Source organism: Dipodomys ordii, unplaced genomic scaffold (genome assembly GCF_000151885.1).
Source record: "Dipodomys ordii isolate 6190 unplaced genomic scaffold, Dord_2.0 Scaffold83, whole genome shotgun sequence".
In the NCBI taxonomy this organism is placed as follows: domain Eukaryota; kingdom Metazoa; phylum Chordata; class Mammalia; order Rodentia; family Heteromyidae; genus Dipodomys; species Dipodomys ordii.
Genome location: NW_012267299.1, coordinates 7,431,167 through 7,449,102, shown reverse-complemented (window position 1 = coordinate 7,449,102; position 17,936 = coordinate 7,431,167). Strand labels below are relative to the sequence as shown.

General features: G+C 38.6%; 1 protein-coding gene across 2 annotated transcripts in view; it reads right to left on the bottom strand.

Moving 5' to 3' along the window:
* Pde4d (phosphodiesterase 4D, cAMP-specific) overlaps positions 1 to 17,936 on the bottom strand; it is a 1,420,835-nt gene that overhangs the window by 839,428 nt on the left and 563,471 nt on the right. The window contains exon 1 of one of the 2 annotated variants that reach the window (XM_013025263.1): positions 16,705 to 16,816. The exons of the other annotated variant lie outside the window; for it this stretch is intronic. Coding sequence (XP_012880717.1) covers positions 16,705 to 16,799 — 95 coding nt within the window. The 5' untranslated portion in view covers positions 16,800 to 16,816. Of the gene's footprint in view, positions 1 to 16,704; positions 16,817 to 17,936 lie in introns of those variants that run through there. 2 annotated transcript variants of the gene reach the window in all.

The window sequence follows — 17,936 nt, the reverse complement described above, 5'->3', positions numbered from 1 at the left end:
ATTAAAGAACCCTTTCTATCAATCTCCCTGCCTATAATTTCCTCACCAACTTCTTCAAGACCAAAGCCTCCCTTCAGCCCTACAGGGGCTCTCAGAATTGTTGAAGGACAGGGACTAAAGGCAATTGGGGAGTACTAGGTGAGCACAGATGGGAGAAGAAAGTGTCAAAGGATGATGACAGTTGAGGAGGAACTTGGGCACACTGGCAGCCCTGGTTTTGGGTTCTGACCACTCTCCTGGAAACAATGGGAAACCATGGAAGAATTCACAATAGAAAAGTTATATTTTTTAAAAAATGACACAGAACGAACTCAGGGCCTGGGCACTGTCCCTGAGTTTTTTGTGTAAGGCTAGTGCTCTACCACTTTGAGCCATGGCTCCACTTCTGACTTTCTGGTGGTTAATTGGAGATAAGAGTTTCATAGATCTGCCTGGATTGGTTTGGAACCATGATCCTTAGATCTCAGCCTCCTGCGTAGATAAGATTACAGGTGTGTGGCACCAGCACCCCAGTCAAAGAGTACTCTTTCTTTTCAAGAAATGATTCCTGCCAGGCGCTAGTGGCTCATGTCTATAATCCTAGCTACTCAGGAGGCTGAGATCTGAGGATTGTGGTTCAAAGCCAGCCAGGGGCAGGAAAGCCCGTGAAACTGTTATCTCCAATAAACCACCAGAAAACCAGAAGTGGCACTGTGGCTGAAATGGTAGAGCGCTAGCTTTGAGCTGAAGAGCTGAGGAACAGTGCCCAGCCTCAGGCCCAGAGTTCAAGCCCCATGGCCCCCCCTCAAAAAAAGACTCTTCATTTAGAAATGAAGTTTTTATGAGTCAGCAAGTTTCTTGCAAGCAAAGCAATATATTACCTCTCTAAGTTGAACTAGATCAGCCAAAATCCTCTGTCTTCCTACTTTCTGGTTATGGGAAAATATATGTAACATAAAATTTATTATATATTATTTTTTTAAGTCACAATTTTTGACAAACAGAATGTAGAAGCTGAAGGAATAATAAGTGGTAAAATATGAAAGTGTTTATTCTCCTTGTTAATATTGAATTAAACTTTGCTGAATAAGCTTGAACTCAGGAATAATGTATGCGAAAATATAGCAAATTAAATATCTAAATGGCAGCTAGTGACCAGGGTTAAGAGAAAAAAATTCCGTCAATAGGGAATATTTTCACTTGTGAAAAATTGAGTAATACAGACTAGTAAAGGAAACTGTCTCCTTAGTGCAGAATGGCATAGAGTATGGCTCCTCAATAATAAATGGAAGTGATTTCTACCTATTGCCTTTATTCTCACTGTGTTCAACTGCAAAGCGGCACTTGGAGATTTTCTGTCCTTCCCCAGATACTCCTCATTTGAACAAAGTGGCCATGTCTAGCCACAACAGATGAGTTGGCACATGTATTTTTTTTTACAGCAGAAACTCTACCCTTTATCTTTTCTTGTCCCCTCCTGTTGCTTACACAACACACCCTTCATCAAGGGGTTAAAAAAATCTTTATAAGCACATATTGCTTGGACCTAAATCATAAAAGTGTCTAATTCTAATTCTCAAGTCTGTGATTTGGAAGGCAAAATTCCAAGAATTGAAGCAGAGATCAAAAGAACATGCTTTCCATTCTCTATGCCCAGATGACACAGATTTTTAAAGGCTAAAACAGCCAGGGAGATGACTAGACAGATCTTGAAGCAATCTGCTGGTCACATGGCCTCAGCTTGTTTTAAGGCCATTCTCACATGTGGGGCTATCTTGGTCTAAGCAAGGGGGAAGTGGGGGGAAGCACTATTGGGGCTGCTCACTGCACAGCTTGCCAGATGCAGGAGTGGGATTTGCCATTCCAACCATGCGGAAGCCCAGGAGGAGCCAAAAATCCAGAAGAAGAAAATATGAAGAGGTTTATCTTCTTCAAGGATTAAAAGGAAATGAGATTCTATGAGGTAGAACCACATGAAATTGGGAATATCTGAAAATTTTATTCACAAAGATGGTTCGACTTAGTACATTGCAGAAATAAGTGCTAGAGAAAAATATGGCCTGAAAAATATGGTATAATAGTCCAGGTAGGTCTCTAAACCAAAGAAATAAAAGTTGTTTTAGAATTAGTAAGTCATGGGTTTTTTATTTCTTCTAATTCTGCTTTGCCTATCTTTTAAAAATAATGACAATGGCAATATATAGCTGCTAAAAAATGTTAAGCAAAATTATTGGTTAAAAGAAACAAATCAAAAGTAGTCTTATGTAAAATCACCTTGAACATCTGATGCCAATTATATTTAAAAGAAGGAAGATTTAGAGTTATTCAGTCCAGTGAAACGATAGTTTTAGATAAGTCCCCTTTACTGTGTTAGCATCTACATTGACTTATTTCTGATGTTGGAAATTACTTCTGTACTATATGAGTAAAAATATTGAAACATTCTTATAATCATCAGAGAGGACTTGCAAAAAATGAAAACATTATTGTAGAGACAATGTGCACTTGGAATATTCAGAAATACATAGTAGTAGTGTTATAACCTAAGAACAATGATATTTGTGAAAGGAAATACATCACAAATAGAGATACATGATCAAAAATATATCGTTTTATATAGTATTGATTTTTATTTCTTGTCTATATCCATTTAAAAATAAAAGTATTTGGAGAATCTAAAGTTATATTAAGTGCAAAATAGAACACCATCAATACTGCATTTTTGTTTCACACAAAGAAAATGTGTTTGTCAGGACTGGATTCTGTTCTCACTGTCACTTTTTATAGTTTATACCCCTACATTCATCATCCTAAATATTTGATAACTTCTTCCTCCCTTTCTCAAATAAAGGGAGAATAATTTATAGTAAATGGAGCATTTACTGAGTGCAAAATAAATAAGCATCAACTTTAATTTTTCTAACCTTAATTACACTTACATTCTTTTTAACCTGGTAAGTGTTGGAAATTTCAAAGAACAACTGCATGGTAATACAAAAATACAAGCAACAGAGGAAGCTCCTGGCATTGGTGCCCTTCTTTTCCTTTATCCCATTGATTGGAGACCCCACCCCTATAACTTGATGAAGCATATGCAGATCTGCATTTTTGCTGGCATAATAATCATGGCAGAAAGCTTGCTTTTGTTTGCTTTTTTTGTTTTTGAGACAAGGTCTGTATTATATATACCAAGCTGACATCAAATTCACAGCTCTCCTACCTTAAGCTCCCAAGTGCTGAGATAAACACCCAAGAGAAACTGTTCATAGTTCAAGTAAGCACAAAGAGAAATCTATACTTTCCTTGAAAAACACTGGATATGAATGCCTCCTGGGGCTCAGCCAGGGGTTCCCCCTTTCTCACTTGTACATATTGAGACTCCCCAAATTTCCATCTTTGGGCTTCTCCACAGATGCTACATCTTTGCGCATGTTTAAGAATGCCTATCATATTTTGGTAGTAACTTCCAAACCCACTGAAACATTTCTTCTATTATTTTGAATATCTTAAATTTGGCATACCCAAAGAACTTGGGAGTTAGGAATATGACTTTTTACCTGCATCAATCTGTAAGTCCCATGGATTCCAAGCGGTCAGTTTCCTGTCAGCACATAAGGATGAGAGTGTACACTTCCTGATCTGTGGAGTAAACTAAGTGAAATACGCCTTGTGCAACATTTCTAGGATCCCTAGTCCTAGTTAATAAGTGGTAAGAATGATGATAAATAATGATAGTGCTAAAATGATGATGTTGATGATTGATGATGATGATGATAATAATAATGGTGGTGATGGTGATCATGATGATGATTGGTAATTGTAACAAACATAAACACTTCAATTTGTATATCCATAGGCAAATCCTGAATATTCTTCCCTTGACCTGGTCAATGTTATCATCAATTACCCACATAGCTGAGTATACACTCTAGATTTCATCTCCTTGTTATTCCTAACCCACCTATCTTCCTTTTTCTCCCATCCCCTCCTGGATCGTTGTTCCAATGTCTCACCTTGATCCCCTCTGTCCCCTGACCCCTCTCTTGTTTTTTCTCTATACTAGTACCAGAAGAACTTTTCAGTGTTATAATTTTTCTCCTCAACTTAAAACCTTCGCAGCTAGGTACTAGTGGCTCACACCTTTAACGCTAGCTATTCAGGAGGCTGTGCTCTGAGAATTGCAGTTCAAATCCATCCTGGGCAGAAAAGTCCAGGAGACTATAATCTCAAATTAGCTATCAAAATGCCACCAAGTAGAGCTGTGTCAAAAAGTGGTAGAGCACAAAAGCGCAGGAACAGTGCCCAGGCCCTGAGTTTAAGCTCCTAGACAAAGACCAAAATAATTTAAAAAGAAATAAAAAAAAATCAGAAACTTCTTCCATAGGAAGGTCAATAAGGATGATGATGTACTATAGTGTTCCTTTAATATTCAGACATATATTATATAAGTTTTCATATATCCACAGATACATTCATATATTTTACATATTCATAAATGAATGGATATTATTGATAGTATCTTTTAAGAAAGACGTAAAATGATTTATCTTTATAAAAGAAACTCTTCCTGCATACTTACCCTAACAGAGTGGCCCAGTGATTACACAGGATAAAAAAGCGGTATAATCCCTGTTTTTACTATATTTGATGTTGGTATAATTTGGGGAAGGGAAGGGAAAAAACAAATTGTTTAAATAGGGATACAGGTGGACCCATTGCAACAATGAGATGTACAAGACGTTATGTTGAAAAAGGAACTTTACAACTTTATCACGGGGAGGGGGGAAGGGGGAGATGGGAGGGCAGGGATGGGAAGGGGAAACAAAGAAGGAGGCAACAATGCTTGATAAGAAATGTACTCATTACCTTGCTCATGTAATTGTAACCCCTTTGTATAGTATTTTCACAATAAAAAAAGTGAAGAAGAAAAGAAACACATGATAATAACTCTGACTTTGTTATAAAGATGACAAGCACAAAAATATACATAATCACAAAAGGCAAGTGGGCAGCAATCTTTGTGTTTATATCATATTTACAAGTTCATTTTGTAACAAAGTTCCTACATCCTAAGAAAATGAAGACTTAATAAATTATCTTAGCAACACCCTGTATGGGACACAGAGGAGTAAAACAAAGAAAGTTTTATTGATGTGATTTTTCAACTATTTGTAAGAGATACATAAAATGAAAAGACCTGGCAGCATAGTTAGAAAATTATGTTCACATAGATTGAACCAGAAGCAGAGATTAAAAATGAACGTGTGTGAGAGAGAAGAAAATTGGCAAGTTTTCAAAAAGATTAAAGATCAAAAAATGGTAATTTTGCAGTACAAACAAACAGTTTAGAAAAGAAAGTTCATTAGCTTTTATGGTATCTCCTAGAAAGCAATAATTTAAAGTGTTATTTTCACCATTTTCAAATAGATTGAAGAAAATTATTTTAAATTAATGCCTTAATTATGGTTGGTCTGTATTGGAATGACTCTACCTATATACTCACAATAGAAAAACTCTTTGTTGTTCTTCAATTAATGCAATAGTGATCTATCCATAAAGTGTTGCCTTAAATCAATATTTCAAGCTTTCTCCCATTAGAACAGATTAAAGATTAAGGAAGTAAAAGCATAAGATTTTACATTTATGTTTGGGTCCAGTTATTTAGTATTTTTCATAAGTACATCTGATGTAAGGTACTTCATCTTATAGCATTGCACCAGTTAATCCATGAGTCACATAATTTCTACTTCTAACATCTTTCTTAAATTCATTTCCTCTTCCATCATCCTGTGCTATTGCCTTTACTTTCAGAGTATCATAATTTCTTTCTTTCTTCGTTTGTTGCAAATAAACACCTAAATCAAGTCTCCAATTTTTTCTTATTCCATGCTCCATGTATCTGTCACAGTGGGCTTTAAAAAGATTCACAGCTAACTACGTGATGTTCCTGCTTAACAATCAGTGCCCCCTCCAACAACTTTGAAAAAAGTTGAGGAACCTTTAACAGAGTCTTGTCTCCCTCTTTTCCCCTCTCCTTTCCATCTACATACAGTCTGCATCCCATGCATCACAGTGTACTGCTCTCAAGGTAGCACCTTGGAAAAGACTATTAGCTTTCTAGTTAACAAAGTCAACTGTCTTATAAAAAACAAATGACAGTGATATGCTGTTAAACCATCTACTTGTGAGCATTTACAGAAAAAAATAATTTCATTCCAGTATGGTCTTCCATCACTCATAATTTGTTTGCATACATATTTTATAGACATATTTTTATAATAGACAAGAGACCCAAAATACTCATTAATTAAGTACATTAAATATTTAAAGCAAATGCTAAGACACAAACAGCACCCAAAGCAATCATTCTGCTGCCAGGCTGGTTACGAGCCAGTGCTTGTATGAGTTATTACTTTTCCATAGATATTCCACCTGTTCTCAAGAGCTTATGTGTTGGTTCAAAAGATTCTGGAACTTTTCACGTTTTAGTGAGGAACATTCAGAGGACTATCTCATTCAATATTATCAAACTAATCACCTTATGGAGGCAACCAATTAAAAAAATCTCACCTAGAATGTGTTTGGCTAAGTTACACCAGTTGCTCATTTAGGCATGCCTTAAAGCTTGCTAAGGAGGTAGAAGTTTTTCAACTGAAGGAAGTTCTTTTTTTTTTTTTTTGTCCATTCATGGGGCTTGAACTCTGAGCCTGGGCACTGTCCCTGTGCTCTTCAGCTCAAGGCTAGTGCTCTACCACTTGAGCCACAGTGCCACTTCTGGCTTTTTTCTTTTTGCTTATGTGGGGCTGAGGAATCAAACCCAGGGCCTCATGCATGCAAGACAAGCGCTCTACCACTGAGCCACCTTCCCAGCCCCTGAAGGAAGTTTTTTTGGTGCAGGATGTAACAAAAAGCATACTCACTAAAACTTAAGTAATACTTCAACAAAAGTGAATGGTAAATGCAGTGGAGTCTAGAGTTCTTAAGTCATGACAATTATTAAACAAAAACTTTTCTCTAAGTAGTCATTTTTTCTATCTGAAATATTGTAATGATATATTCAAAAACTTATTAATGCTACTTCATTATACTATTTTGTGGCTGTTTCACAAAAGATGTTATGTCAATATAAATAACGACTTGTCCGACAGTCCCCATACTTAACTATATCAAAACTAAAATAATACATAAAGTAAAATACAAACATTTATGAAGTCTTGGGTGTCATTTTGCTAGAATAATGCCTCCTTTTGCTGTATTGATAAAAAGTTCTTTGATATGTTGAACTGGCTATTATACTCTCAGGTAATACCTTTACGCATTTTTACTTGAGTTTTCATATCACAAAGAACAACCAGTTACTGAAGATCTGGTTAATCATGAACAGTTTATATTTATTTGAAGTAGATTAACAGAAGCAAAAAATTCCAGGCAAAATCGTTATAATGTATTAATGAAGATTGTCACCACCATGAAATTAAATAACTATGAAAACAAATCATAAAACAGCATGAAATCCATATCTACTGCCTTTGTCATTTTTATTTGCCAGCCCCTGTAACTTCTGCAACATCATAATCCTGGCTACATTTAGAACTTGTTTATATGGAATCATTATGAACATGCCAGCAGCAGTGTTCAGAACAACAATCGGAGGTCAGGATACAAACACTGAATTTTGTTATCCCATTTCCTGGGAATGAAAATTCCAAACAAAATTTGAGAGTCAGGCTGGACACGTTTGAGAGATCTAGGTAAAGGAACAAAACAGGCCAAGAAGGACTGAGAGCAAACAAAATAACAATGGAGTTAGCTTTCTTTAGGACTAGAGAATAAACAAGACTTCTCAATTGAATTCAAGAAAACAAACGAGAATAAGAGGCTGAATTTTTGCTAGTCTAGAGCATTCTCTGAGTTGGAAGAGGCACCAGTTTTTAAAAGAGCAGGCATATCAGTCAGATCTGTTAAGAATTCTGAGGCTGCACTGTTGGTGTGTTTTCAGTGAAAAGGCCATCAATATGCAGTTTTAGAACAAACAGTAATAACATCCGTATTTCACTTCAGATTTAATACAGCATATCAACATAGTTTAAAACATTCACATGCTATCATATAGTGTCCTTTTATAATACATTAGGAAATACTTCTTTAAATTCTCAGAGTTCATAGTAATATATTATCCCAAGTAACTCATTTTTTGACTTACTGAGACATAAATCTTAAACTAATAGTTTCCTTTCATGGGTTACATGATAGGGAGCTTATAGGTGAATCTCTAAATCATTTACAGCAATTACTCAGAAATCAATGGCATAAACTTTTGCTTTCATATTTCATACTTTTTTCATTTTCCACCTTGTATTAAGTTGTTTTATAATGAAATCCTTTCACCTTTCAGATGTGGGGTGAGGAAAGTAGGGTTCAAACAAAATATGTTAACCTAAATAGGTTGAAAATATAAATGCTTACAAAAGGAAGGAACCATTTTTATTATTATTAAAACAATATATGTTCTTTTTTAAGGAAATAAAGATAATAGACCATAAAATAGAAAATCAAAGGCCTCTCAAATATCTTTGTACACCGAAAACAAGTTAGTAAATTGCCTCTCAGGGATTATATATTTACATAAGTAGATAAGAGAGACAGAATATAGATACTTGGAAATATATATACAGACATAATCTCATGTGTACAAATATAACTATGTATAAATAAAATTAAATGGTGTCATATACTGTATCTATTCTTAATGTTGCCTTTCCCACAAAATACTTCATAGAGATTATATATTTTATATCAGCTTTAATTCAAGGTCTGTAATTATGCAGCCTTTTCACTAATGCTTGGCATTCTATCATTTGAGACACAATTTTTTGCTGGTTATTTAGAGACAAAGTCTGGAGGATTTTTTTACCTGGGCTGGTTTGGAACCAAGTTCCTTATGTCAGCCTCCCAAGTAGCTAGGATTACAGAGATAAACCACCAGTGCCCAGATTTATAATTACATTTGAATGTATAGGCTTTCCATTCATCATCTAGTATTTCATTATTGCAGACACACACCACTTATTTTTATCATTTCTCTACTGAAAGACATTTGGGTGGTTTCCAGATGTTTGCTCATTCTTTTGTCCCATTAGCTTGCTGATTTTTTTTCATGACTTATTACTACAGTGTTTAAAGTAACAGCCTGAATGACATGATCTGATATTTTATAGGGAAGGAAATGCTTTTCTATTTTCTCAAAACGTTCTTTACTATTCTTATACATATTTAAATCAAACTTTAAGCCAACCAATCCTTGAAACCCCCACTGGTGATGTATCATTTTAAAAAAGACTACAGTGTTGTTGGTTTGATAAATTGTACTTTCATAGAAAAAAAAACCCATTTCGAATTGCTTACTGTCGGCTATTGTAGTGAGAATATTATTCCACTGGCAGATGCTGTCCTCATCTTGTTCCCATAGTGAATCAGCGGATGACTTTGTTAACTTTAGAGCACAGTGTCTTAAATTTTGTGGATCCAGAGCTTATTGGGCTTATTGAGAATCTGATGAACATTTTCCCACACATCTATTTTATCTTCCAATGCCATAGATTCTCTGGAATCCCAAGCACAGAATTAAGAATTTACTCCATGCAGCCATTTCTCTAAATTAAAGGGGAGAGGTACTCTATACCACGAGAGCTCTTTTCATTCTCATCAGCTGGATCAAGCATTATTATTCCTCTCTGTCCACTTATATAAGCCAAATTATGGGCTACTTCTCTTCAAATACCAACAGGTACCAACAGATATTCAGTGTAATAAAAAGATCACCGGAGTAGGAGTTTAAGGCTTAAGGCTGAGTTCTATATTTGAATATGGATATGTGTCTGTTTTTCTGAGAGACAATATTCCCCTTTACAAGCTATGAAATGAGCAAAAGATCACTAGCTCTATTTGCCTGGTAGAGATTATTAAAGAAATCAAATATATCTGTCTGAAAGAACACCAACTGAAAAGTCAGGGATTCATTATTATTCCCAGATTTAAAATATCACCATTTGGTAAGGTTGTTATAAACTGTGCATTGTTTGGGGCCCTGTGTATCGAATAGGGACATAAACAACAATTAAGTAATAATTAAAGTGTAATTGGTAGTTACTGGAGAATAATGTACAAAATGTTATGGGAATGCTCAAGGGGAAAAACGAACAAATAAACCTGTTCCTTTCCTTATAGGACTACTACCCACAAAACTTTTACCACATATCCTATCTCCAAAAAAGACACTGTTGAGCTTCTGAACAGATGAGGCTCAGGACATAGGAAAATCATCATAGAGGGGAGAAAGAACTCAGCTGTTGAAAGAACTCAGCACACACAACAAAAATTTGAATGTGGCCACTTCGTGTAGTTGAGGGAAGGGAATGCAAGATTTTCTATAAGGAAGATAGGCTGTATTAACCTCTCCAAAAAATCAGTCTGGAAAAAAAATTATGTTTTATCTTGTAGGGAAAAATAAATTTCCTAGCCGGACACTGGTGGCTCACCCCTGCAATCCTAGCTACTCAGGAAGCTGTGATCTGAGGATCACAGTTCAAAGCCAGGTGGGGTAGGACACTCCATGAGATTCTTATCTCTAATAAATCACCAGAAAACCAGAAGGGATGCTGTGGTTCAAGTGGTATAAGCGCTCGCCTTGAGCTGAAGAGCTGAGGGACAGCACCTAGGCCCAGAGTTCAAGCCCCATGACCGACAAAATAAATAAATAAATAGATAGATAGATAGATAGATAGATAGTAGATAGATAGATAGATAAATTTCCTTAGGATTTCAAACAAGACAATGGTGAATTTAGTGGCCTGAAGTGTACAGTAAACCAGAATGAAGAGGGCACTAAGAGGCCATTATTGCATGAGCATACTACATACTTGACCCAGGAAGGTGACAATGGGAAGATTTGATCATTGGAAGTAGATTTGGAAGATCTTGGTTGTCTTTGCAACCCAGATTTAAGGAAGAAAAGGAGTCTAAAGACACTACTACTCTAGGACAATTGGATAAATGGTCTTATTACACATTGAAAGATGAATAACTATAAATACATATTTAGATGAGAAAGCAAACCTTGGTTCTCATTCTCCAAAGTTGGATGGTGAGGCCTACAGTAATGGTGATATGTATGTCGGTGGGGTTGAACCAATATAGATGATATGTTTTCAAAAATAAGAGAAACTTCCCCCTTCTCTAGGAGAAATTAGATTCCTATTTTTAAATGCAGAAAAATGTTCCTCAGAATAAAAATAACCACAACATTTTTGAGATATAATACAGTGTTATTTGGTATAATCCCTTAGCAACATTGCTGTTTTAAGCTAAGACTGGAAGTATTTAAGTTATAGACTCACATATTGCTTATTTTAAAACATGTAGATGGATAATAAGCTGCAAAAGAACACAATTTTGCCATTGTTAGACTTCAAACATTTAAATAGTTAGCAAAAGTCACTAACTGGGTTTTGTTGTTTTAAATTGTTCATCTGTATGATGCGCCTCTAATCTTATAAAAAAGTTTGGAGATATAAGTTAGTGACCAAGTTTGTTTGTGTGTGTGTATGTGTGTGTGTTTTGTGTGTGTATGTATGCACATGCTCAAACATGTATTCATATACAAAATTGAAAGAAAGTTTTGTTTTCTGAAGTTATCTTTCTCTTACCAGTACCTGAAAATACATTTACTTACATGTACATTTTTATGGTAATTTCCAAACTTTGGTGTTCTTTTTTGTTGTGTTGCCAGTCAGGGCTTGAACTCAGGGCCTGGGCACTGTTCCTGAGTTGCTTTTGCTCAAGGCTTGCACTCTACCACTTAAGCCACAGCGACACTTCTGGCTTTTTCTGTTTATGTGGTACTGAGGAATCGAACCCAGGGCTTCACGCATGCTAGGCAAGCACTCTACCACTAAGCCACATTCTCAGCCCCCAAGCTTTGGGTTTTAAACTATAGCCTGGAAAGTGACAGCTGAAATCATGCAAAATAAATGTCAAAAGATAGTCATGATGTATAAAATATTAACTGATCTGTCAAGAGATGTGAAAGATATAAATTACAGTACTGGTTCAGAACTAGCTGTGTTCAGTCAACTTGGTCATTTAAGACACTTCTTCAAGTGTAAATGACAGGGAGTGGCAGAGAGGGTGAGTTCAGATTCCTTCTCTTCTTGACATTCCACATTCTTCTGTCTTGTGGACATTGCTCCCTATTTCCACTATTGCTGTATAAGCAGGCAACTGAACCAAGGTGGCCCTTTCAGACTGGAAGTGTTTATGAAATAAGGCATCCTGAGGGATACATCCTATCCCTCATTCCTTTTGACCTCTTCTTGGCCACCATCTCCAAAGTACATGAAACATAGAAGGTAAAAAATTCAGAATGAAAATGCAGAAGGTGATAGAACCATGAAGTTTTTCTGATACACCAAATCTCAGAACATACTAGACAATAAAGTTCTAAATCAAGTTGCAAAGACAATGTTTTAGTAGAAAAAAATAAGAAAATGTCCAGATCCTCTTAAAAAACTGAACACTATTTTGACAATGTGCAAAAAAGTGATGAAATAAGTTCTTTTTATATTTTTGCTATTTAATTATCCATAATAATCATACTTAACTTTTTAAAATATAAACTTTATTTAAGTATTCAATATTAAAAAAACAGATACTTCATTCTAAAATCCAAAGGCTTATATTCATAAATATGGACACAATGAATAACCAGGTTTTCAACTGAATACTCTGGTAATGTAAAACTCAAATTTTGCATCATAAACTTAGATGTGTTCTTATTGAAAAATGTCACTAGGAATCTTGACAGAAGTAATATAAACAATGAATATTATGTCTTATAACCTAGATTAGAAAAATAAAATATAGATTTTTATCTTTATCCTATATATATATACCGAACTTATCCCTATATTCATAACAATGCAACATCTTTAATTTAACATATTATTTCTATATCTTTAAAACACTAATGTCACATAATATGTTATACATGTTTACAGTTAGTGTGATTATAATTTCAGATATTTTCCTTCCAAGATTCTTAAATCAAATTTCACTTGGTTGATACTTACATATCTGCATCTAGAATCGTTTTTTAAAAATAAAATCAAGAATTCACCTAAGCTGTTTGAATCTCAAACTCTAATTTGTTATACAGTTTCTGCAAATTTTGAAAGCTGTTAATGATAAGGAAATATTATGATAGAAGAAAAGTAATAAAATAATTGAAAGTATCAGTTTATTCATTATGTTTTGAAGGATGTTTGGTTGATATAATAAATATGTTACATTCATTTTTAAAGAGTTTCATATCTCATTTTCTTTTGTAACAAAGTCCACTCCTATAGGAATTTTATTGTTTCAAATTTATTCTATATTGAAATGAATACAAGAATGTAATTGTTAGATATACCTTAATATAAAGTGTATTTAACATATCTAACTTTTCCATGGATTCCACAGAATTGACCATAGAGTATCTGAAGATTGTCTCTTCCTGTTAAAAAAATGATCATTAAGCAAGATGCCTTTTGCCTATTGCTTCATAAACCTAGTTCACACATTTTAGTTAAGATAATATCTAGAAATACTACTGTTCAAGCAGGAAATAGTTTTTTAAAAAAACAAACAAGGACACATCTTTCTCCAGAATCCATAGATAATCATTCATCTATCCACTCTTGGGGAGTTTTCAGACATTAACTTGGCAATTTAAACTCCCATTTAAATGATGTGCATGCATGCACAGCCATACCCTTGCACCTTTACTTGCTCCCTTTCAGAAGATTGCTGGAAACATTCAAAGGCACTCAGATTAGCTTTATTTTCTCTGTATGCCATTTCATTCTTATGATTCTATGCTTTGTACAAAGTCAACAAATACACTGGCAAACCTCCATATGATCCATGATATTATTTCATATTGGATAGGTCTTCTGAGGACAAAAGTTAAAATATCTCATTGTCTCAATTATACAGGGCTGTTAATTTCTTTAAAAGTGTATTTTCAACCACATCTCAATTTTGATTCATTTGGGCTCTCTATCCTATAGTTTTCATGTCTTGCTTGGTTTTATATACTCTGTGTGTGTGTGTGTGTGTGTGTGTGTGTGTGTGTGTGTGTGTATGGTGAGTGTGTATGTGTTACTGGGATTGAACTCCAGGCCTCCAGCATGTGAGGCAAGTGCTTTATCATATTTTCATATAATTTTGATGCTGTCCACATATACCTGGAACTGCACATTATATTTTAGAAGGGCCTTTGTTGAGTCAGAAGGCCTGAGTTTCAGTCTTAGTGCTGGCATTTCTATTTTAGTATATAATGCTGAACAAATGACTTACATCCTCTAGGGCTCATTGTTCTTATCTAGGAAATGGAAGCAATACTCTCTCAACTTAGTCTTTTCGTAGGGTTCAACTAAGAAAATAAATGTGAATGTTCTTTGATAATTTTAAACAATTGCTACCATTCTTCTAAATGAAACTAATACCTTCCTGAATACATCTATTTGTAAGATCAACTCTGTTAATGAAAGCATGATGTGAGTATGTGAGGAAAATTCAAGTAATATAAAACACTAATATAGCATATAAATGACAGTGTAGATATTATATATCATAAATTTTCTCTGTACTATTCAAGTAGAAAATTTCAAATAGACAATCAGTATAGAAAGCTAGTAAAATATACATTCAAATCAATTCCTCTATTCTAATTAGCTTATTTTCTCCTTGCCAACCTTCCAGGTTTTTTTATTTAAAAAATGGACTCAATTAAGAGTCTCTCCATAAAAATCAATCAACCAACAAATTATGTTCAAACTGTTCCTTATTTAATGTTTATGAAGAATACATACATTTTTTCCATTACTATGATACATTGTATCATGCCTGACTTTTCTTCTACCATGAGGAACCCAGACAGTGTAGTTCCCCCAGGGAAGGAAGACAACCACTTCAAGCAAAAAGTAGAACTACATGTGAGTTTTAGTAGTCTGCGTTGCAAAAATTAAACTTGTATATTAATTGAGGAAGTCTGCAATTTACACTATTATCAAGCTGGAAATTGATCTGAATTGAGATAACACCTACAATGTTCATCTTTGTGCACACAAAAAAGTACAATGATAACAGCAGAGTTCCTAAGGAAAAAGGAAGGCAAAAGGCTAGGAGCATGCAAACTGATAGGGTGTGTACACATCAAGGTTGGGGTGTTCATAGTACATCAAGTCTTTCATACACACACACACACACACACACACACGACTATGATAAGCACACAGTTGAACACCCTTAAGACATACTGGTAAATTAAACCGATTGACAATTGTGTTCCCACAACTAGCCCTGGTTTACAAATGCCTCTCATGCTCCTTGGATGCACAGACAGCAATGTTTGCCCACATCTAAGGTTAGATGAAGGCAAGGCCATGACGCATGCCAAGGATCAACAGCAACTAAAAACCTCTGGAGTCTGTGTGTGTGTGTGTGTTTGTGTGTGTGTGTGTGTGTGTGTGTGTGTGAAGGGGAACTCTTGGTCTGGTAAAAGGGACAGAACCAATTGGGACCTCCAAATTCTCTTCGTGCCTGATTTAAGAATCTAGAGCTGACCTCTCAGAACAGCTGTAATTGTTTTTTACACTACTCATTTCCTTGGCAAAGTGGCGGCAGCGGTGAGCATTTATTAAAACTCCCAGCTGACATGCAGCTTTCCTGACTCGTCTTCCGGAGCACTTTACAGTTAAGGGGAAATCACTATAATCAAATCTCTATGTCGTGCTTGCTGCTAAACCGAGGTGCTTTCTTCCTAGGATTTTGCAAGGACCACTGACACATGCGCCAAGCACACACACTCTCACACACACACTCGCTCACACAGGCTCACTCACAAACTCCCGGTGCATGCAGTACAACTCCCACAGCGTCCTCGCTTCCATCCCTTCCTCCATCCTCCTCTCTCTCCTAAGGATTGCTGAACATTTTTGCTTCAAACTCTCCAAGTCACCCACGTGTTTGTTCTCCCCTTTGGCTGTTCAATTTACTTCCTGACTTGACAAAGAGAAACTGGAGTTGGTCTGCAGCTTTCAGCTTTCAGCTGCAGTGCTGGACTTGAGCTGTCTGACCCACCCTGCCAACCCTCGCGCGCGCGCGCGCGCGCGCCCCCGTGCGCGCTCTCTCCTGTCAGGGCTGCGGGCTGACCCCCTCCTCAATCTGGGGTGAGTGGACACATGACTGGGCGTTTTGGGGCTCCGGTCCCCCTTTCCTCCTTCCTCTTTCCCCCTTGCTTCTCCACCAGGAGCAAAGTGAATTCACTTGTTAATCTCACCCGCCAAGGCGGGATGGAAGTGAGTGGGGTGTGAGGGGTCCCTGCCACAAACACTAGGGAGCGCGCTCCCGGGCACGCGCGCGCGTACACACACACACACACGCACACACATACACACACTGAACCCCAAGTAACAAATATGCCTTACTTTCGGGGGTCTCCCAAACACACCTGAGCCCTATCCAGTCAAGCAAAGACAGACACACCCCTGCTCGCTCTCCCCTCCAGTTTCCAGCAGAGAATCTGACCCGGGGGTCCAGGATGGGCGGGGGTGGAGTGGGAGAACTGGAGCGGAGGGGAGGGGACCCCGCTTCCCGCGTGGGGGAGGGGCGCTCTGCACTCACCGCCTGAGTCCCTGGAACGACGAGGGCCAGGACATCCTGGATTTCTTCAGGCCGGGCCGGTGGCCGGTCTCCACGGCGTAAGAGGTGCGGTCCATGGCGCGGCAGTACAGGTAGCGCTCGGTGTCCGAGTAGCCGCGATGCCGGACGCGGCCGCTGGCCCCGCTCGAGGCGTAGCGGCCGCTGTCAGCCCCGGGCGGCGGCGGCGGAGCGGCGGCAGCAGGGGGCGACGGCGGCGGCGGCACCACATAAGCAAAAAGAAAAAAGCTGGAAGTGACGCTGTGGCTCAAGTGGTAGAGCATTAGCCTTGAGCTGAAGAGCTGAGGGACAGTGCCCAGGCCCAGAGTGTGCCTCCAGAGGTGCTTGGGGGCTTTCAGCGTGGCCCCGCCGGCGGCGGAACCGTCGCTGCCCTCGCCGCTGCCCGGCCGGGCCGGCACGCTGCCGCTGCCGCCCTCGGCTTCCATCCCGGCTCCGGTGAGGGGCGTGGGGCGGCGGGTGTGTGTTGGTGGGGAGGGGGGTGTCTCTCCGCGAGCCTGCCTTGCTGGTCCGGCTGGGGTTCACCACGTTGGAATCGAGTTGCCTCCCTCTCCCCGGCGGCTGGCTGTTTCTGGAGGCGAGCGGGAGAGGCTGGGCTCAGCTTCCGAGGCTCGCGGCTACCGAGAGGGGGCTCTGCCGGCCGGAGCGGGGCGATCGCCGCACGCGCCCGGGCTCCTGGCACGGGCGATGGGGGCAGAGACGCGCTCCGGGGCCACCCAACTCTCCAAGACTGGGCTGTGCGGTGCGCAGCTTCGCCGGCGATCCGTCCTCCCTTCCTTGCTTCTTTCTTCCCTTCCTCGGGGCGCCCGAGGCGAGGTTAGGAATTGTTTGGAGCTCTCTCGGGCTTGCACAAAAACAGAAGAAAAAAACAAACAGCCTCTGCCCTCGCGCTGGTCGCCGCCGCCTTCTGGCTGGGTCCAGGACACCAGAGTCCTGATCTCACAGCTGCTGAAAAGTTGGACAGCTCCCGACTGGCGAGCCCGAGCTCCGACTTTCTCTAAAACCTCTCCAGTCAGTGAGGATGTCTGCCCCAGGCTCCGGCGGCTCCTTCCCCTCCTCGTGCCCGCGCCTTCCTTCCCTCCCTCCCTCCACCCCCCCCCAACCCAAACGGCTCCTCACGGCCCGGGAGGTTTGCTCTTCACCTCCTGCTTGCCTCGGTCCACTTGGAGCAAGCAATGGATTGGGGCGGGGTGGGGGGG